Below are 21405 nucleotides of genomic sequence, written 5' to 3' on the forward strand. Positions count from 1 at the left end.
GAGTGTGATATAATAAAGGCGAGGGCTCCAATTAGTTAATCCCCATTTGCAAGTAAGCCATTAACTGGTAGGAAGTGCTGTTTAACCTGAGTTGCCCAATAATTTACATCTCCATCAATATTTTGTGCCTTTATCCGTGAGTGTGTGTGTGTGTGTGTGTGAGTGCGCACGCAGGTGTGTGCTAATTACAAAAACAACGTGGTGCACTCTCCGTCTCTCCATTCGCCCCTAACCGGCGACGAGAATTATGTACTATACTACATCTTAACCGTAAATAACCGTAAACAGAAAGCAATTGTTGACAAGCCTTTCACACTTTAAAATCCCTTAACAATGGGTAGGTTTTCAGACGCAATTTACTTATTTTATTGCCTGCTAAAACTCACATAGAAAAAACTATTTTAGGAAGCGGAAAGCGTATAATTACTGTTTTCGAATTTTTAAACAAACGCATTAACAATGTGTGCTGATAAGTATTGCTCTTCTATTTTCAAATTACTGTTATCTGGATTTAGAAATTTTTTGTTGTCAAGTGTTTTGTTTCGCCTGCTTCAATATACAATATAAATTGTTTATTCCCGCTGACTGCGCAAAATGGTACGCAGTTTAAAATATATATGTATTCTCTTAATAAACTCATGTTTTCTTTGTGTCACTTAATTTGGACACAGTGGAAATTAGCCGAAAATTGTAGGTTTTTTGGATTATCAATTATCATAATTTCCACTGTCCATTTGGGCACTAAAATAGCAGAGTAACACGTACATGTATGTAGCTGATTATTCGGTTATCGGCTAAAATTCCGCTTTTGGGGGCGTGGGTATTGCCGTACAACTGGGTAAACAGAGCAGGCTGCGGCACAGTGTAACACAAAAAATGTATTCCAATGAACTAGACACCCTCCGTCGGTCGACTCGTTACACATTCGATTCGTTTGAGCCATTGCACCGCGATTAAAGCTCCATTAATGGCTGCTTAATTTGGCCAACTCGGTTACTTATAGTATATAGTATGTACCGACCAAACGCCACATATAATGTACAGTAGACATCGCACGATGCTCCCGAGCTCTTTGTCTTTGCTTTGCTTTGCTCCAAACCGCCAGTCATCAATGAAAATGAAGCGATGTGGAAAGCCTTATATCAGATATGTACATACATACATATGTAGCATCAGTGGGGCAGCCGCGTTTGTCAAGGTGAGCCACTTGGCTCTACATCCAACGTGTTGTTTTGAAGAGCAGCCAAGACTGCTCAGGCATCTCCCATACAAAATGCACTTGTAATCGCTTTAACCAAATAAACAGTCCGAAATTTCACATCGATACACTGGTCACTGGTCCGGTCAATGGTCTCGTGTTTATGTTCAAGTAGTCTTCTTTTCGACCAGCCATATGTACATTTCTAAACGACTGCAAGTGCCATCCTATGAATACGTAAGCATGCATATCGGCAAGTTCTCTGGGGGAATTGGGAGAGGCGTTTCAATTACTGGACTTTATGAATCATTAGGCTCATTTTATTTCCTTATGTGCCCCCACAACAAAAAAGAATATAGTGTGGACTTCAGTAATATTATGGATGCGTTATCAGTTCCCCCGGTCTAATGCCTCCCGAACTAATTTATTATTTTCTTGTTTTGCCACGCACGTTCCGGGAAAAATAAAACGTGTTACTTGACTTGACTTTGCTCTTGATTATGGTGAAATTCCCCAAATAAAACTATATTGGGTACATACATACATATGTACATACATATGTATATGGTGCAAAAACCTTTATTATAGCACAAAATTCGTTTGTTTATTGTGTGCATTATGATAATGCTAATTGAGCTAGAATCACACGCAGATGCTCAATTAAATGGAAATTGTGAGATTCATAAGCCGATGCCAGGTGAAACAATCACACCACAAATACAGATTAGTGGACGGGAATATATGTACATAGCATGTGGAAACTCGAATTAAGTCCGGTCTAGCTCTAACCTCCAAGCCTCTTCTGTGCAGCATGTCTTCGAATGAGGCCTACCACGAGCCAGGTGCCGGTGGAGATGGATCAGGCGGATCGTCTGGCGCATCCGCCGGAGGTAGTCAGCGGAGTAACCAGCTGCACCACCAGCAGATACTTAACGAGACGACCTACCTGAAACCCGCCGCCAAGCAGGCCTACTTCAGCGATGAGAAGGTCCTCATACCCGACGATGATAGCACAAACGTAAGTCCCGCTTGAATAGCCAATTTAGTCAAACTTTATCAAATATCTGATGATCTGCAGGTGGGTTTTAGCTTTCGCAAGCTGTGGGCCTTCACGGGACCCGGTTTTCTTATGTCCATTGCATATCTGGATCCCGGCAACATCGAATCCGATATGCAGTCTGGTGCGGCGGCCAAGTACAAGATCTTGTGGGTCTTGCTATGGGCCACAGTCCTAGGTCTGCTCATGCAACGCTTGGCTGCAAGGTAATTGGGTCTCAGCACCTCGCAAAAAATGATATTATAAGCGTTTATTATCTTTCCTGCAGACTGGGCGTGGTCACAGGCCTGCATCTGGCCGAGATGTGCTACAGACAGTACAAGCGTCTGCCACGTTGGATACTCTGGATCATGATAGAGATAGCCATTATAGGATCCGACATGCAGGAGGTCATTGGCACGGCCATTGCCATATATCTGCTGTCCAACAAAGTGTAAGCAAATCTAATGCGCTGAATATCGGAATATCCAGTACTCATCCGGTGCTTTCCCCCTTTTGTAGGGTGCCTTTGTGGGGCGGAGTGTTGATCACCATTGTTGACACGTTCACGTTCCTCTTTCTGGACAAGTACGGACTACGCAAGCTGGAGTTCCTATTCGGCACCCTCATCACCATTATGGCTGTCTCATTCGGCTATGAGGTAAGTTGAAAAAATGGCAACTATTAAGAGTACTTCCTAAAACCGGCGAAAAATTCCCCTTGCTAATAGACAATAAAGTAGTGAAGAGAATAAATTACCAGACGTGAGTGCAAATACAATTTGTTTAAACAATTGCGGCGACCGCAATGGCAAAGAATTTGCCTTTTTAAGTTAAATTTAAATACCTTTATTAGTACTTCTCCATTTGACTTAATAATTTATCGATAAAGTTTGCCTTTAGCTAGCCCCATATTCTTACTCCTAAATTTACGACAACGTCATGTTAACGGGCCAGATAATAAACAATTGTACTTGAGCTTTTCGCCCCAGACGGAGACCCAGATGATTAGATAAGCTGCACTTGCTCAATTCAAGGGGTTTTGAGCGGGGTGGCTGGGGACTTCATCTTTCGTTTGGCAGGCACATGATGCTGCCGGATGTGACAAACAATTCCAGATGGGATATGTGTATAATGTCAGGCCTTTTCACTTTGATTATACAATGCACAATTTTACATATACCGATGGGGGTTTTTGGAGATAATCACAATGGAAAAAGTATGGGGATTTGTTTTTTGCGCGTAACATGTATTTTGTTATTCCTAAGAAAATAAACTAGGCGAAATTAGTTTTGTCCCCATTATCAATTTGGTTGTTTGTTACGTCTTTTTTAAATTATTTCCCATATATTTCAGTACATTGTGTCAGCGCCTAATCAAGCTGAAGTTCTCGAGGGAATGTTTGTGCCTTGGTGCTCCAACTGCAATTCAAATGTGTTGCTGCAAGCCGTGGGTGTCGTAGGTGCTGTTATTATGCCGCACAATCTCTACCTGCACTCCGCCTTGGTTAAGGTATAGAAAATAATATTTTTGTGACTTCGTAATTACATACCAATTCTCTGTTAACAGTCCCGCGATATTGACCGTCGCCAGACGAAGAAAGTTAGCGAGGCGAATTTTTACTTCTTTATCGAGGCTTCGGTAGCTTTGTTTGTGTCCTTCATCATCAATCTGTTTGTGGTGGCTGTGTTTGCCCATGGCATGTATGGCAAAACTAATAACGACGTTGTAAGTAGTCTTTCGAAATACAATTTATGTCTAAACTGATAGCTAACTCCTTGTGGCCCAATAGATTGACGTGTGTAAGGACAAGTCAATGTACGAGGACGCCAAAATGTCTTTTGTGGACAGTGTGAATGGAACCGCGATCATCGATGCGGATCTATACAAGGGTGGCCTTTTCCTTGGCTGCACCTTTGGAGCTGTGGCCATGTACATTTGGGGTGTGGGCATTCTAGCTGCTGGACAGAGCTCCACAATGACGGGCACCTATGCGGGTCAGTTCTCAATGGAAGGCTTCTTGAATCTGCAGTGGCCGCGCTGGTGCCGCGTGCTGGTCACGCGCTGCATTGCCATTATTCCCACCTTCTGCCTGGCCATGTTCAGCAAGATGGAAGATTTGACTAGCATGAACGACATTCTGAATGCGGTGATGTCGCTCCAGCTGCCATTCGCTGCCATACCCACCATCGCCTTCACCTCGTGCGCCGCCATAATGGGCGAGTTCGTCAATGGACTGTAAGTGATGCAGACACTTTTAATTGATTATCGGGCATTTCTTAACTTTGTGTGTTCACAGGGGCAACAAAATCGTATCCATACTGCTCACCATTGTTGTGATTGGCGTTAATTTGTACTTTGTGGTGGTGCAAGTAGAGAGCATGGAAATAAAAGGCGGCTTGCTGGCCCTAGTCTGTGAGTAGTCAATTGCTACAATTTAAACCGCATCTAATGTATTTGTTCCTCTTGCTAATTGCAGGCATTTTTGCCATTCTGTATATACTGTTCAACCTGTACCTTGTGATACACATGGCTGCCTGCATGGGCAATCAGCGTTTGATGAACAGCCGGGTAAGTACTTGGCCGCAACTAGTTGGGTCACTTATCAAACGGACTTAGAGAATCACAAATTAGGCGAACTTTTTGACACATTTTAAAGCATCACAGATACCGCCATTAACGGACTGACTTTATCAAATTACGTGACTGACCACATATGGTTCTTGGGGGCTTTGAGGGCTTATGCCTACTTCATCAACTGGTACTCAAGGTATTCTCTGCTTACAGTGGGTGCAGCGTTTCGTGTTGCCAAGCCAGAACAGCTTTTCGATAAAGAATGCCAACTCGACGTATGCCAGGTATGTTCCCGATTTTTGACTCACCCAACCACATAACCATCCAAAACACACTCGAATGCACAAACTCTCTCGATCTGCATCTCCTTCCTTAATAGCAATCTCTTCTAACCCTTAGCTTGTGATTCGATTTTTACCTTCTCTGCTTTTAACCAAAAATTGGCATAACATCCTTTTTATTTATTACTATTTTATCTCATCTGTTCTGACTTTTTATCTCTGCCTCTACTAATCTACATTTGGTTACGATCTCTGAAATGAAACTAAACCCACAACCCGTATCTTGCTGTGCTCTCTTCTTTCGATTCTTCACAGTGATGTAACCTTAGTTGTAGGCGATTCAGCTACTAACACGGTGAAAGGTCTTGATACCGTCTCGGAGAAAGTGCCTAACTGAATCATCCCGGTGACTCAATCAGGCCAAACTCCCCCACACACCCTTGTGATATTAACACTAAATCACACGCTTAACACAACTAACACGTACCTAGCAGGGCTCTACGCAACCCTTAGCATTTGTAAGGCATGTCTTTAGGGGAACTACAATTGTACATAAATAGCATTTACCCATCAACGATGGGGTCCTATAGATAGTAAGCTGGACTGTGGTAAGTCTTTGATGATCGCTTTATCGAGCAACGGGTATTATGTACTCATAAGGCTTTGGCACTTAGCATGTTAAATAAAGTTGCTTTTATCACTAAGTATTACTCGAGAAGTCTTTCAATTTATTGGTAATTGGTATTTGGCCATAAGTGCGAAAATAAGCCATTTAATGATTGAAATTGGATGGCACATACATATGTATGTACAAGGAATTGGAACGAAATAAGAGAACAATTAGGCATATTATATTTTCTTAAGTAAAAGATATATCTTAGATTATTTTAAGTATATTTTGGGTAATGGGCATAACGCACATTGGACGGGGATCATTCAGCATCTTAATACTACTAAAATAACTAGAAATCAAAATAAATGTGGGTAATTTCCAAATAATTTTGACTCACAACATATTTTCTTTATTATATGTACTTGGAAACCCTGCTCTCTCTGTTTGTGTCTGTGTTTCACCACTGTCCCTCTCACTATCCGTACTACTTTATACACCATACACGCTACTCTTATACTCGGTGTGTCTACAACACGACTGGATTGATTGATGTTTTCCGTTTCCCATTCATTTGTGGTTAATTGAAATGTGCGAAACAAATGTACAAAACAACAACTACAACAAAATCCACGAACTATTTCCAATTGACATCCACAAAAACAAATTTAAACACGAACCCACTCTAAACACGCATACATGCAACGACCACAAAAATGTATTTTATTTTTGTGAGGAAATGGATTTTTTGGCATTGATACAAACAAATTGAAATTACTTTACTAAACTTTTGATTGAATTTCTCAAAATTGATTCTCGAAGAATTGCGCATAATATGCAAAATTTCAATGCAACATAAGCCAAGGCAAACCCAAATCAAAGCCATTGAACTGGCTAAATTGTAATTGACCAATTGTAGAACGCGTGCCATGACCGTTGAAACAACTTAGAGGGTACCCAAATAAAAATCCATTTTTGCTCACTTGACTTTAAAAATATCATGGGCAGAATGTGCGGCGCCCCAAAATGCGCTGGTGAAAACTGATTTTTTCTCTTTGCCCGGTGACCCATCAACTTGTACTACTACTACTACTACCACTTCGAATCTGGATCGGATCCTGGTTATAATGTATATAGCGAGCTGACGCTTAACGATAATGGAGCCGCAAGAAACTCCATTCAGAATCCAAACCAGAATCTCACCCAACGAAACCAACTAAGATAGTTTTAAGTGTAATTTTCTCAGCTTTCCAAAGCCGATTGTAACGTTTAAAACTTGCTTCCAAGTACTTTATGCAAATGTTGTAGAAAATGTATGGTCTAAGATTATGCGCTTTAAGTATTTTTCCTTTTTATGATCTGTCTAGCTTATTTATTGAACGAATTGTACGTACTACCTTTCTTGTATACATTTTGTTGATATTCGAAGCGTTGTATAAACCATTGTTTACTTTTTAGAACTCGTATGTACAGTAGTAGACATAATTTATTAACTCTAGAAATAAATGAATTTCATAACATTTTCCAGTATCTTCTTCGGACAATAAAAATACCAATTTCAATGTTGTGTTCTGGTGGTTTTTACTTTTTACTTCGTATGTTTGTTTACGTGTGAATTAAAATGTGTTTTTGAATTTCACGATGCGTTTATATCTGTTTGTTTTGGCTAATTTTGTATGTGACTCAAATTGAGTTTTAGCTTACTTTAAATCATGTATTTATCATGTTTTGGTTTTACTAAGCTGTAGAAAGGGGTTTTATATGTGGAATTTGAAATCAGTGTCGTTATATCGAACTACCTTCACATTTATGGTTAATGTAGGTATTGGTTCTTCGAAATCTTCACTAATACAGTTTTGAGAGTCAAGAAATTATCTACTATTAGGCAAAAATATACATGCAAATATAAATTGGCTATTAAAATAGTACGCGATTACTAGTTTGCATTGTTTTATAACTTTTCTATTTGTTTTATAAAATATATGTATATGCATCGATGAGACGAACATGTTTTTTAATTCGTAAATTAAGAAAAGGTAATATGTATGTAATACATACAAGTAAAGAAAAAAGTACATATATTATATTATATACATATAAAAATTATAAAATACAATACAATAATGAAATGTATATCACGTGTACTCTTAAATTAAGTAAAATTGTTTGTTTTTGACTCATTGAGTTCAAAGTAACTTTCTATGTCGACCCACTCAATCGAAGAGAGCCTCTGGATATTTGTACATACATACATGTTTTCTTCTCTAACCTTATCATACTTTAAGTTTGCATTGCCGAGAGATTCGCACCCAAACTCACCGGAAATACTCCCTGCATCAACCATCAATCATCATTCATTTATAACAACTTTTTTGCGACTTTCCTTGCAGGATTGCCACGAGTTCGGACCAAGAGCCGGAGGGCTTGGCCGGTGAGGATGCGTAGCCATTACTGTGCTGCACTGATTCTGATGGCAGTGAGGAGGTTTGTTTCACCAACAGCAATAACAACGAGCTCGGCTGCCCCAGCAGCAATCTGAACGGAACTGGGGGTCAGCACGTCGTCCTTAGCTAGCGGTGGTCTTCGAATTGGTTCCCTGAAAGCCGCCGCCTTAACAAACCACTCGACAACGGACACAATGTGGCAGAGTTCTCCGGGGCCAGGTTAAAATCCGTTTCGACCTGGCTGGCGGGGATTGGGTTGGCGTCCGCTGTTGCTTCGGGTATACCTATTTAGTAGGTTCTCTGAGAGGACCTGGGATCAGTGTAACACAATAACTAAATTCTAACGGAAAAGCGTACCAAAAATGGTTTATGAACTGAACTTACTGAGAAGCGCAGAGAGACAAGATAGAAAATCCATGAGATCCTCTAAATTATCACTAATCGAAGGCACTTCTAATTAAAGCAAATAGTTAAAAAGTCTAATAATAAGGCTGTGAAATTAACTGAGTGTAAATCGAACCACATCAATTGTCTAATCGTATTTAAATTTGTCTGTAAAATGATATAATAGTGTGTCTCTGTATTGAACGTATGTGAGTAATTATTTATCAAATGTTTTAAAAATGAAACTTTGTACTTTGTATTTATTTTATACTGTTTAACCTAAGAACTCCGTCTTTAAATCTGCACTTTTTAATGAAAACTAAAGGTCCAGAGGAGTCCACCATCTCCTAGATAGTTGCATAAAATATTTTAAAAGTTGTTGTGTACAAAAATCGGTATAAATAAAGATTTGTATTATATTAAGAAACCCTGCCCTATTGTTCTTTTATTCGGAAAACACTGAAAGATATTTTACGGACTTACGTGAGAGCCTGCAGTTATTCAGCCCATCAGCAATTCGGTCTAATGTTTTGTTGCAATTAAAATCAGTGGAACGACCGATTAAGTGACTGGAAGTGGAAATTACTGCCTTAAATGGTTAATGAGATAATGGGATCGCTAAATCTACAAAGTGTTAGGTGTCAGGTGTGGGCGTGGGCGTCGGGTATCTAATATATCCATTCATCGAAGCGATTGCCTGATTTGCATTTGCATGTAACCGGCAATTGTTAGCCTATGCTTAATGGCCTATAAAAGCGAATAGTTAGTTAGTCGCAAGCCACTCATTAATTAGCACTAAGCCAATTCGAAATGAGGCTAATCGTGATAGTTTGCTGCCTGTGGAGGGCTTCAAGTTTGGGACAGCTGCGTAAGTGGAAGGGTATACATAAATGGACTGTAGGAAATTGAACAACTTCTAGCTTCTGATATCGAGAAATGCAAGGCTGGCGATTCCATTTGCATAGCCGAAACAGTGACCAGGATTCTGCGCTTGTATCCCAATGGTCTGCCCTCCATTGGATTGAATGCTCTGGATTCGATTGGGTTTGAGAATGTAGTCGTCAGTCGGATGGAACCAGATGGACCGTCTACTTTGGATTTGAGATTCCATAATCTCACCGTAATAGGATTTGCGGACTCAACAGTAACGGATGCAAAGGGATTCGCAGCGGATCTGCCGCAGGTCCTGGAGTTGAGTGCCTGGATTCCATTGCTGAAACTCGATGGGTTTTACGAGATGCGTGGCAGTTTGCTGACGATGCCCATTCATGGAAAAGGTCAAGCCCAGGTGGAGATCAAGGAATGCCGCGTTCGCTGCAAGGTGCTTGTTTCGGAAGATCTCCGAGGCGATGGCAAGCTATATGCTGGGATAGCCAAGGTCAAGTGCTTGCTGGATGTGCAGGGGTAATGTCGCAGTTCAAGCTTATTTTCAAATGATTTCTAACAAAAAGTCTTCTTGTCAGCATGCATATGAACTTCGACAATCTTCTCAATAACCCAGAAATGAGCGAAGCCATGAACGTTGTGGCCAACACTAAGTGGTTGGAAATTTGGCATACTCTTCGCAGGGGTATCACCTCTGCAGTGGATCAATTGGTAGAGTCTATTCTCAAGCGAGTAGCTAACAAGTTACCATATGAAGATTTCTATAGGGATTAGAAAAACAACATATATTTTATTTAAACCTAGAATTATTGTGAAAATTTTATCACATTCATAAATAATGGTTCCACACTTAATTTGGTTATCAGAGTTTTTCAAATGTGTATGGTTGAACTTAGTTTACTTCAATTAATGAAAAGCCGCCAAGTGAAAAAATGCTTGCGCGGTATCGACGCTGAACAGGAGTGGAGGATATCCATGTGCATCCACTGGATGTTATAAAGTTATATTGGAACACAATTAAAAGGGGAATCGTGATCTACCCTTCAGGCATAATTGGATTAAAAGTGACCATGGAGTCCTCTGGTTTTTGAGCACCCCTTTTACCTAGACACGATTCGATCGAGGTCCTTGGCCCTTGTTAGTGGAGATTCATGGTACTCGGCTTGGTCATTGCTGAGGCTTTATATCATACCAAAACTTCTTACAATAAAAGTAAATACTACTGGTTCTACTGGTTCAACGACAAAACATATGCCAAGACATTCAAAAAAGTCTTAATTTGCACTTGGATCGGTGCTATTTGATTTGCTTATAGAATTGTCATACATATATACCTTATCGTAAGTAAAATACTAATTGAAATATTAACAGAAAAGTCGAATATAAATATATATTTGATCAGATCAATACATGATCTGCATGTCCGTCTGTCCGTCTTGTCCGTCTGTCCTCCTATGAACTGAATTCAGATACAAAGTAGATGATTAAGCATACTGATCCTAACATAGACGCAGCGCAGTTGTCGATTCATGCCACGCCCCTCTAACGCCACAACCGCGCAAACTGCCACGCCACACTTTGAAAAATTGCTGATATTTTTTTTTTTTATTTATAAATTCTACGATTGCGAACAACTTTTCACGCCATCTAACGCCACAAACCCCACTGCTACGCCACACTTTTGAAAATTTTTATATTTTTTCATTTTTTATTTTATAATTTCTAACGATTGCGAACACTTTTGCCACGCCACTCTACCCCACAACCGCCAAAACTTCATGCTGAACTCCTTCCACTTCACTACTGAGTACGGTATCAGATATCAACTCGACTATAGCGTTCTCTCTTGTTTTCAGTTGGATTCAGGAGCTTAAACACCTCTTTGTGGAAAACACAGACCATACTGTGATCGCTGACGTATGGATGACCGGTACTGAACGGATTTTTGGCTGGCTATTAAACCGGAACTGATAGAAAAAGTGAATCGATTCATAATAGAAACATTCACAACATTTTCGCTTTATATTCATTTATTTCTGAATTAGGTGATTCTAATTTCACTGATTAATTCTTTTCCGATTGAGTGGGGGTGGCAACTTGCGCTTCGTCTATGTTTCTAGAATCTGCATGCTTATCTTTCTAGCTTATATAATTTTCGAGATCTCGACGTTCATACGGACGGACATACAGACGGACAGACGGAAAGACAGAGGGACAAACGGACGGACATGGCCACATCAACTCGGCTCTTGATCCTGATTAAAAATAAATATACTTTATACGTATTGAATATGATTATGATTATACAAATGATCATTTGAGCTTGGCATATCGAGCACTAGTTGATTTCCTGCCCAATGAAATGTTATCCCAGGCGTTTTGAAATTGCTAAATTAAAAACAAAGAATTTTTATAGAATAGGAAAAAATAGGAAAACACTGATCTCTCCCTGATTGTGATCGAATCAATTAACATGAATTGGAACAAGTATTGTGTGGTCTCGAGCCGGATTTGTCGAAAATCCTTCGTCTTTTTGTAAATAAAAAACTGATCAAATAATCGTAGTACCAAAGACATTATAATAACATTATTATTATTCTAATGTCTTTGGTAGTACCGTATATAGATATGTTTCTTTGAGTTTCTATCATTTCAACTACGTTCTGTGTTGCAAATGCGCAGATCTGTGTTAATGGATTGGAAATCTTGACCAGTTGTGGTGAAAGCTTAGAAATCGGAAGCTTTTCAGCTTTGATATCATTTTAAGGGGAGAATTAGCACGGCAGTGCTAATTAAAGCAGTCAGTTATTTTATTCCAGCTCTGAGAATTGTTTTCCTTCTACTTTAATATATAATAGATTGTGCTGTAATCTGAACACTTTACAAATAAGTGATTTTTTCAGTAAGTGTATAGCACATACATAGGCTGTTGGGTAACACGTTATGATAATGGGTGCTGCTTAGATTTCCTTATGAATGTTCCGCCATTACAACAAATCGGTTTTGATCACCAAGCAGTTGCCATCGGCTGTGCAAGTGCATCGGTCTACTGCGAGCTCAAGCTCTACCTGTGGAGGACTGGCATTGAATCCGCTGTCAGATGAATTTCCTGGCCTACGTGGTTATTACGACTCAGCTATTCGTTGGACTGCAGTGCCACAAGTTGCGTGGGTGCTTTAGTGAAATATCCCTAATAGAACCGGCTAAAAAATACCTTGTTCCACAGCTGCCAAGGTGAGAAAATGCCACTTCGGTGACGGAAAGTGCCTGGTGGAGTCGGCGAATGCACTGTTGAGAGATTTCCCAAAGGGCATTCCCGAGGTCAATCTGAAGCCCTTCAATGTGCTGCCCGTGCGGAACTGGTTGCTGGTCAACGATTCCCAGGTGGGCGGTGCCTGGTACTACTTCAACCTGATCAACCAGATAAACTACGGCTTTGAGAACACCACCATCACGGAGATCAGAGGATTCGACAAGGATCCCACCGCGACCAAAATTGAAATTCACGGAAAGATTCCCCGGCTGGTTTACAAGGGCGACTATGTAGCCAAGGGTAGGATGCTCTGGTTCATCGATATACACTCCCAGGGAACATCGGAGTCGGATTTTCTCAATTTCCGATTCGTTCTTTCGCTTAAAGTGCGTGTCGAGTACAGAAACAACAAGAGATATATGAAGATCTACGAGCTAGTTCCTAATATAAGGCTAGACCGGTGAGTTAATGTGCCATTACTATTATATATACCAATTATGATTCATATTGTGTTTCCCATTTTTTTTCCTTTCAACAGCTGGATTATGTGGCTAGACAACTTCTTTCCCGACAATGAAGACCTCACCATAGCCATTAACAATCTGTTCAATCGGAATTGGGTGGAGTTCTGGAACGAACTGGAGCCTGGTATTCTGCGTCTGTTTGAAACCGTCTTTTTAAGTCTATTTGAGAATTTATTCGAAAACGTGCCCTACGATGATCTGTTCCTATCCAACGAAGACTCAAAGTTATCTTAAGTGTAGAACTAACTGTATTCTTAAACGTAACATAATTTCTAGTTAATATAAAGTAGGTTAACGAATTTGCCCGAACATATTTGTAAATGTTGTGCTAAGCTTACCTTATTATACTGGTATTATACCCTGTATGAAATTAGTTTGAGGGGAAAAATGTATATAATATGAAAACTGGTTCTCGATTTATGCGCATTTTCTTTGTTGGCCTTTTAAAATTGCAATTGAAATATAAGAGTCATACTTGTTATAAATTGAATGTTTATTATCCAATTGACTACTAATGGCAATACAAGCTAAGAAACAGTGCAATACATGATATTAGATTTTATTAAAGCAGTGGGAATACAACTTAAAAACGTATTAAATAAAATACATTTGGTTTTAAATTTATATTAAAATATTGTATTATTATATATTACATTGTAATTTAATACCTTTATTTCGTAATCATTCATTGCAATATAAATTTTATTTTCATTGAAGATTTAAAAATGTCTGATCTTTGAATTGCAAATTAAATGAATAAAAAAAATGAATAAGAAAAGAATTGACTTCTGAAGGCATAATAAAAATATCAACACAATAATCACTTTGTTGCTTCTGCAGATCAATGGAACGCAGTTTTAATTTTCCTAAACTGCAACAGTTTATTATACCCGTTACTCGTAGAGTAAAAGGGTATACTAGATTCGTGAAAATATTAACAGCAGAAGAAGCGTTCCGACATATAAGTATATATTCTTGATCAGGATCAATAGCGAGTCGATCTGCCATGTCGTTGTCCGTCGTCTGTCGTCGTCTGTCGTCGTCTGTCCGTCTGTTCTCCGTATGAACGTCGAGATTCAGACTACAAGCTACAAGTTGAATTCTGCATGCAGACTCAGAGCATAGAAGCAGCAAGTTGTCGACTCATGTTGCACGCCACTCTAACCCCAAATCGCTAAAACTGCCACGCCACACTTTTGAAAATGTTTCGATATTTTTTCATTTTTGTTTTCTTATTTCTATGTTTGCAAAAATATTTGCAGCCACTACCCAAACGCAAAGTGCCGCCCACTTTTGAAAATTTTTGATATTTTTCATTTTTTTTAGTCTTGCAATTCTATCATTTGCAAAATTTTTGCACCCTTTACGCCAAACGAAAACTGTGAGTTTGTTTCTGCGCATTTACATCTGATACGGTATAATATCAACTCGACTATAGTTCTTTTTTTTTCATCTGGTACCGTACGATATGTATATGATATGGAAAATAATAAAAAATACCGCATAACCGTCGTTTTTATGTAATTCGGGGTATACTGATTGAAGCTAGAATTTTCAACGGAGTGAAGAAGATATTTTTGACCATATAAAGTGTAAATACATATTTTGGATCAGTTTCAAGGGCCGAGTCGATAAAACTATATCCATCTGTCCGTATATTACTATGCAAAGTAGTCTCCCAAAAGTGAGGGGAAAGTGCGTTGGAATGGGTTGATGATACCACTATATAATATTTATAATAATCGAAAGTCTTGAGAAGATAATAATTAATAGGGTTTTTCAATTCGGTTTATAACAGTATTTCCAAATTAGTTAATATCGGTTTTACTTTCTACAAATATTTATATTTTATATTTATAAAATATTTATTTATATTTATCATGTCATAGGATCAGTCGGAATATTAATTATTGGCTAAGAAAAAACCCTAAACAAAATATGTATATATTAACTGCAAGTGTATATGAAATAGTTGGTTTAATAGTTTCTGGGAATATTTGAAGGCTTGGTATACCCATATTATTTTTTTAATAATAGTCAATTGAATTTGGAAACCTAATAATCGCACCATTTTAGCGAATTTAGTTGTGCATATACCACTTTTGTCTGTCTCAATTACTCGCAGAAACATCACGACTTTGGAAGGAATAATTCAGAATATGAGCCTGTTTGTGTGGCTGACGCATTACGGATAAAATAACGAACTGATACTTTAATAGAATAAATAGTTAGGGTGTTTCGAGTACACGAACAGATACCTTTCAATACCTCTTACGGATTCTGCAGACAGAAATAAATAAAGAGCTTTCAGATTGTCGAAAGGTTTGAATTAGATTACTAACCAAGATCGTCCTAGAACATTTTGCTGTTCAGGAGACCCAATTGGTATATTTAAGATGATTGTAAGGTTACTATGTGCAACTGGATTGCAATTGTACAAATCATCATCATTACAAATAAAATTGATTTTCATTGAATATTTGAAAATGCAAGTTGAAAATGCAAATAGGACAAGTTTAGCTTTCAACAAAACCGGTTGCACTAAGAGCACAACTAAGTTCTAGTTGTTGCTCCACCTATGGTTTCAAATCGAAGTCGTCGGCTGAAGGCAATAGAAGTCAACATGGAATACTAGTGGCGCAAATATATAACAATGAGAGATACAGTGATCGTTCTGGTGCTCCTTCAGATCATCGGATCGTTGCAGGGCCAAATGCTGCGTAGGTAACAAAAAAGGGCATTGCGTTACTGTGCTTTTAGGAATAATAGATATTTTGTTATTACTCGGTACCCCAGCAAAGGAAATAAAAAGGTGTCACTTTGGAGATTCTAAGTGCATTGTTAATTCTATGAATGCCGTAATAAAGTATTTTCCCAAAGGCATTCCGGCGATCGGATTAAAGCCCATTGATGTGGTGGACATTAGGAACTCGAAATTTTGGAATGATGAAATGGTAGGCGCCTTCTGGCTAAGGTTCGATCTGTTCAATCAAGTGAACTACGGCTTCGAGAACACGACGATCACAAAGGTGAGTGGGTTCGATGAGAATCCCACATCCAGCTTGATTGAAATACACGGACGGATACCCAGTCTCATCCACAAGGGCGACTACTTTAGCACAGGAAGAGTGTGGCTTGTACAGATGAACTCCACTGGGGAATCCCTTTCGGACTTTCAGAACTTTCGCTTTGTTCTTAAGCTGAAGGTCATAATGGAGTATCGGAATAACAAGCGCTACTTGAAGATATACGATCTAACCCCCTTCGTGACCATGGACCGGTGAGTTGAGCTCCAATGTAGTCCGATATAAACTGACCAAGCATTGCCTTACAGATGGGTGTTCTGGCTAGACAACTTTTTCGAATCAAACACGGATTTGACGATAGCCATTAATCAGGTGTTCAATCTGCACTGGGTTGAGTTTTGGAACGAGCTGGAGCCCAAAAACCTGAAAATATTTGCGGGTGTGTTTCTCTCAGTTTTCGAGGATATTTTCAAAAAGGTCTCATACGATGACATGTTCTTACCCATTTCCCAAGAGTTCGAAGTAAACGATTGAAGGTTATTAAAGCTGTTTTATTAGAGACTTGAAAGGACAAAGATGAATATTTCTTGAAACCGGTTGCAGCTATGAATTAGCATTACATTCTTTATTGTTGATAGTTGAAAAGCTCCCCTTAGATCAGGTTCTAAGCATTCGAGTTCAGCTTACTATTTCGTGACCGAGGCATTTATTGTTTCATAGTCAGTTGAATTACGCTATTGCAATGGACAAGTTGATTTCGGTGGCTTTCTTGTGTTGTTGCATCCCAGCTATAAACTCGGGAGCAAGCTTACGTGCGTGGGTTTCCAGAGCCAAGTTTATCTGATTTTAACCGAGGTAAACATTTCCAGCCGAAGATGTTGAGAAGTGCCACTTCGGAGATTCAAGCTGCCTGGTCAGAAGTATCAATGCATTGATTAGTCACTACCCCAAGGGCATCCCAGAGATAGGACTCCCGCCGCTGGACGCCTATAACTTTGTCAGATTCTATCATTTTGGAATCCCCCAGTCGCGGTCCCATCTGGATAGACTTTCAAATACGTAACAACGTGAACAAAGGATTCAATAATGCCACAATCACCCACGTCGAGGGCTTCCTGTACGAGCCCAATCAAAAGCAAATTGTGCTGAAGGTCCGTTTGCCACGCCTCCTGCATGAGGCCACCTACGACATGAGTGGCAGGATTTTATTATTCACCTACAACACCACTGGGAAGTTGTCATCCGACTTTCAAAACTTCCGGATTACCTTGACCATCAAGACGTTGGTGGAGTACAGAAACGACAAGCGCTACCTAAAGGTTTACAGTCTGGTGCCCAGCCTCGACTTGGATCGGTAATTGGATGGCAAATGGCCAGAGTTCCCTGATTTACCTTCTACTCCAACTTCTAGATGGATAATTTGGTTGGATGGGCTGTACAAGGAAAACACGGACGTAACTCTTTTCATGAACAAGGTGTTCAACGATAACTGGGTGGAGTTCTGGAATGAGTTGCAGCCCGGCCTAGTCAAAGCCTTCACCAAAGCCTTCACTGTCCTGCTAAACAGAGTGTTCGAGAACGTAGCCTACGATGATATGTTTCTTCCTTACGTAGACATTCGGTCGAGGTCCTAGTACCAGCGCCTACGTAGGTATGATTCCATAAAAGCGGGGGTTCAGAAAAGACAACCTGTAACTATGCTGCATATATATAATTTGATCGTTTAATACATCTCGATACTAGCAATCTACCTATTGATGTTTTTCTTTACGGTGCAATATAAATGATATGTTTTTATGTTTAAGGTTTGTAGAACCATGAATCCCCAATCCCCAATATACGTGAAGCTTTGCTTTGCCTCCCTCAAAGTTTATTCAGTCAAATATTTCCGCCTGCTCTGATATCTACCCCAATAATGCAATAAATTCATTTAATTCGATTTTTCTTTGCCGAGCTTGTGGAGCTCTCCGTCTTCCTGAAGCTCGTCGTAGAATATATGATCGTTGTAGGACTCATCGCGATGGTACATATGTTGAAAAGCTTTGGAACTGGTGCCTCGCTTGGACTTTCGATGGTCAGCAGACATCTTCAGAAGCTTCTGCTGTTTGTGGGTGCGTCCCAGGAATTGAAGGGGACTAGTCACCTCCTCCATCTTCACTTTGGAAGCAGCCCGATCAACCGGACTTCTATTATCCGGCGCTTTGCGAACTTTGTCCTGGCGTTTACGACGCTTTAGACCGCGTCTCCTGGCTGGCGGTCCTAATGGACGCAGTACTATCCGGAATGGGACCATGTGAAAGTGCTTCTTGGGCTTTGGCTTCTTCGGATTTTTTTTCCACATGCCTCTGTACTGGTCCACAACGCTGCAGGTTTGCATGTCCCGCGCCTTTGGAATGCCTTCATGGAGCTTTGGTGGACACTGCAGTACATAGTACAAATCACTGAGCTGGCCTCCATCCAGAGTGCTAACTTCCTGGGAGTGGGAGTCGATGTCCGGATCAGAGTCATGGGCAAACAGTAACTGAGCAGCTGGCACCTTGTAGTAGGCGAACATGTTGCGCTCCACCACGATGGCTAGACTGAGCTGCTGGATTAGACCCAGTCCCAATGCCAAGTGCCACATGGTCGCCAATCAACTGGTTGGAGCCACCGACTCCGGCTTCCGTTTATAAGCTTATTGATTTTCAGGCTTGGCTGGCTGCTTGCATAAACGTGGTGCGGTTTTTGGGGTCTGGAGTTCAGCGAACCATCACCCAACACCCAAAGCACATTCCGCGACCTAGGCCTTGTTCAATCTCATATGAAATGGGAAAAGTGAAAAAACTTTTACACCCGGAAGTCATGCAATTATCTGTTGCTTTCTAGGCATATTTATGCACCTTGTTGCTATCGTGGCAACAGGTGACTTTTTTTGCTTACAACCACCTGTTAATCGCGCTTGCGCTTCGAGTTTCCATAACAAGGGGTTACAAATTATGGGAACTACGAATGATTTATCTGGATGGTGTTACCTGAGGCTTTCCCCTGGCCAACTGTTGCCGTACTGAAGCAACAGTTCTTGTCGTGTTTGGAAATCATTTATCTTAACCATTTGCGGACAGGTGCTTGATTGACATTTTTAGTGTTTTGCGTGTTTTGTGAGGTGCATGTTGCAGATTCAAATTGTATTCTGACATCTAATTTTTCATTTATTGGAGGTAAAATGAAGGAGTAAAGTGTACATCGTTTACCTATCCATTCTGACATCCAATTTTGCATTTATTAAAGGTCAAATGCAAGCGTAGAGTGGGTACATCGACATAACTTGCGTAAAAATTAAACGGTTGCAAACTTTCAAAAGATTGGTACACCAAAAAGGTGAATTATAAAACTATAGTTAAAGATATTTTAACATCCTTGCAATTACATTAACATTAAACAGTGCAAGACGCAATAAATGAATATAAATATGAAAAAAAAACCTTTTGAGGCCGGCTGTGGATTTCATTAGATGCTAGTCTAGCTTTATTAAAAATGCGTTGCAGTTGAGTCTCGGGCCTTCCGTTTCAGCTTGTTGTTCTCCAGCAGAAATATTATCGTCTGTTGCAAGTCCTTCATCTTCTTTTGATCCATCTGGAGGTTCTCGATCTGCTCCTTGCGCTCTTGCAGCTGCATCTCCAGCACGGAAGTCAGGTCGTCGGACTTCTTGCACGCCTGCCGCTGCTCCTCCAAAGCCTTGTGCGTCTTGGCCAACTCCCAATCCCGCTCTTTGATGGCGCGCACCTTCTCCGTCATGTCCTTGCACTGAGTCCGCAGCCTAAGGATGTTTACATATTGCTGGTGCTGGTATTTAACTTCACGTAGCGTTCTTGACTGATGAGCAGCTCGAAGTTGGTAGACTGGAAGCGTCCGATGTCGGCGCTCTGCACGTGTGCCAGTTGGGTGCCATTAACCAGCTGTTGGCCAGCCTGATCAAGGCGCTGCAGGCTCACCACGGCACCGTTCAGGCTGTCGATGCGATGGTTGTTCAGCGTCAAACTGAAAATAATTTCGAAAATTCTCGATATCTTGCTGCTATAAGGATCGGCGCTATCGATTAAGGCTGATTTCAAAATTGTACTGTTTTCACATATTTTGAAGATTTTTATTTTGGCTTCCAATTTGTGTGCGCTTTGTAGGCGCATAAAGTTAAGTTGTAGTTGTTTTCCAAATTTGTCAATACTGCTAAAAAAAAGTTATACTGATTGAAAATAAGATTCAGAGTGGGTCTAAAATAGTGAAGGTATTTCTAGGATTTCTGTTTAAAGTATGTTTAAGTTGGGTACACTTCTAGCATATTTTTCGCCATTATTTTGAGAATTTGCTGTTCGGCGGAGAGAAGCAGCGCATTGCAATGGACCGACTCTTCTACCACAAGCCGCAGGTCGCCATTCTGGACGAGTGCACCAGAGCCGTCTCCGTGGACGGCAAGATGTACAGCTGTTGCCGCGATAGCTTCTCCTCCTCCATATGGTGCACTGTATATACCGAGATTGTACATATTGCAAGATGGAAATTCTTCCTTGTTTCGTTTGTGATTGCTTCTTTTGTACGCTATTCCACACTATATTCCGCTTTAATATTGTATCCTCCGCTGGGATTTTATATGTGTAACTCTGAGAATCGAGCTGGTGTTAGTGATGTAAGCGTAAAGTAGCCGTCGCAATGCCACATGCAATGGATGAGCGTTTAGAAACCCTTTAGGAAATGACACACCTATACCTGTAGACCGCACAAGTCCCAAATCGCGCCTAGAGAACTTATAGTATATTGTAAACTACACTTGGCTTATTCAAATGTTTTGTATTTTTGGTGGAATTGGAATTGGAATGGAACCTTGCACGGCAACAATGTATTGCATTAAACAGTGCAAGGCGCAATAAATGTATATAAATATGAAAGAAAGCAAAGTGTGCCAATCAAAGGAACTTAATTTGAAAATGGCGTGCTTTCAGCCATTTAAACGGAAATATGCGCAACAAATGGTCATTTACTTAGCAACCAACTTGACAACGGGCATTATGGCACAGGGGAAATAACAAACAGTAGGCACTGGGCCCTGAAGGATTTCAGGGGAAAAATCAACAAATCCTTAGCAACGGGTCCTGCCACGATCACTTTTGCACCTGAATGTGCGTGTCAAGTCGTCAACGGAAATAACAATCAATTCAGT

General features: G+C 40.2%; 6 protein-coding genes across 9 annotated transcripts; 5 read left to right on the top strand and 1 right to left on the bottom strand.

Annotated features, from left to right (window-relative positions):
* Positions 1–1052: 1052 nt before the first annotated feature.
* On the top strand, positions 1053–8953 carry LOC122619708 (protein Malvolio). Of its 3 annotated transcripts, none has more exons than XM_043796795.1 (12): positions 1053–1435; positions 2009–2216; positions 2277–2461; positions 2524–2688; positions 2757–2895; positions 3590–3745; positions 3803–3961; positions 4026–4471; positions 4533–4648; positions 4713–4804; positions 5021–5091; positions 6836–7120. In XM_043796795.1, the coding sequence occupies exons 1-12, from the start codon at positions 1428–1430 to the stop codon at positions 6921–6923; spliced, it is 1833 nt and encodes a 610-aa protein (XP_043652730.1). In that variant the 5' UTR covers positions 1053–1427; the 3' UTR covers positions 6924–7120. The 3 variants fall into 3 exon arrangements, with proteins under 3 accessions (XP_043652730.1, XP_043652731.1, XP_043652732.1); XM_043796796.1 differs by lacking the exon at positions 6836–7120 and adding an exon at positions 5404–5792; XM_043796797.1 differs by lacking the exon at positions 6836–7120 and adding an exon at positions 8089–8953 and having other exon boundaries at positions 1056–1435.
* Positions 8954–9308: 355 nt separating this feature from the next.
* Positions 9309–10205, top strand: LOC122621198 (protein takeout). Its single transcript, XM_043798984.1, has 3 exons — positions 9309–9394; positions 9447–9930; positions 9990–10205. Exons 1-3 carry the CDS (start codon positions 9337–9339, stop codon positions 10183–10185), a joined length of 738 nt encoding a protein of 245 aa, XP_043654919.1. The 5' UTR covers positions 9309–9336; the 3' UTR covers positions 10186–10205.
* A 2213-nt stretch (positions 10206–12418) lies between these two features.
* LOC122621195 (protein takeout) lies at positions 12419–13760 on the top strand. Its single transcript, XM_043798980.1, has 3 exons — positions 12419–12578; positions 12638–13124; positions 13203–13760. Exons 1-3 carry the CDS (start codon positions 12512–12514, stop codon positions 13420–13422), a joined length of 774 nt encoding a protein of 257 aa, XP_043654915.1. The 5' UTR covers positions 12419–12511; the 3' UTR covers positions 13423–13760.
* Positions 13761–15783: 2023 nt separating this feature from the next.
* Positions 15784–16782, top strand: LOC122620675. Of its 2 annotated transcripts, none has more exons than XM_043798262.1 (3): positions 15784–15908; positions 15985–16468; positions 16523–16782. In XM_043798262.1, the coding sequence occupies exons 1-3, from the start codon at positions 15842–15844 to the stop codon at positions 16746–16748; spliced, it is 777 nt and encodes a 258-aa protein (XP_043654197.1). In that variant the 5' UTR covers positions 15784–15841; the 3' UTR covers positions 16749–16782. The 2 variants fall into 2 exon arrangements, with proteins under 2 accessions (XP_043654197.1, XP_043654198.1); XM_043798263.1 differs by having other exon boundaries at positions 15786–15912.
* A 174-nt stretch (positions 16783–16956) lies between these two features.
* Positions 16957–17914, top strand: LOC122622393 (protein takeout). Its single transcript, XM_043800805.1, is given in 4 exon segments — positions 16957–17026; positions 17084–17211; positions 17213–17568; positions 17626–17914. Coding segments are annotated over 4 exon segments (777 nt in total). The 3' UTR covers positions 17849–17914.
* A 230-nt stretch (positions 17915–18144) lies between these two features.
* Positions 18145–18837, bottom strand: LOC122621877. The gene has a single exon (XM_043799885.1). It carries the CDS (start codon positions 18835–18837, stop codon positions 18145–18147), a length of 693 nt encoding a protein of 230 aa, XP_043655820.1.
* Positions 18838–21405: the final 2568 nt, after the last annotated feature.

Source organism: Drosophila teissieri, chromosome 3R (assembly GCF_016746235.2).
Source record: "Drosophila teissieri strain GT53w chromosome 3R, Prin_Dtei_1.1, whole genome shotgun sequence".
NCBI lineage: Eukaryota > Metazoa > Arthropoda > Insecta > Diptera > Drosophilidae > Drosophila > Drosophila teissieri.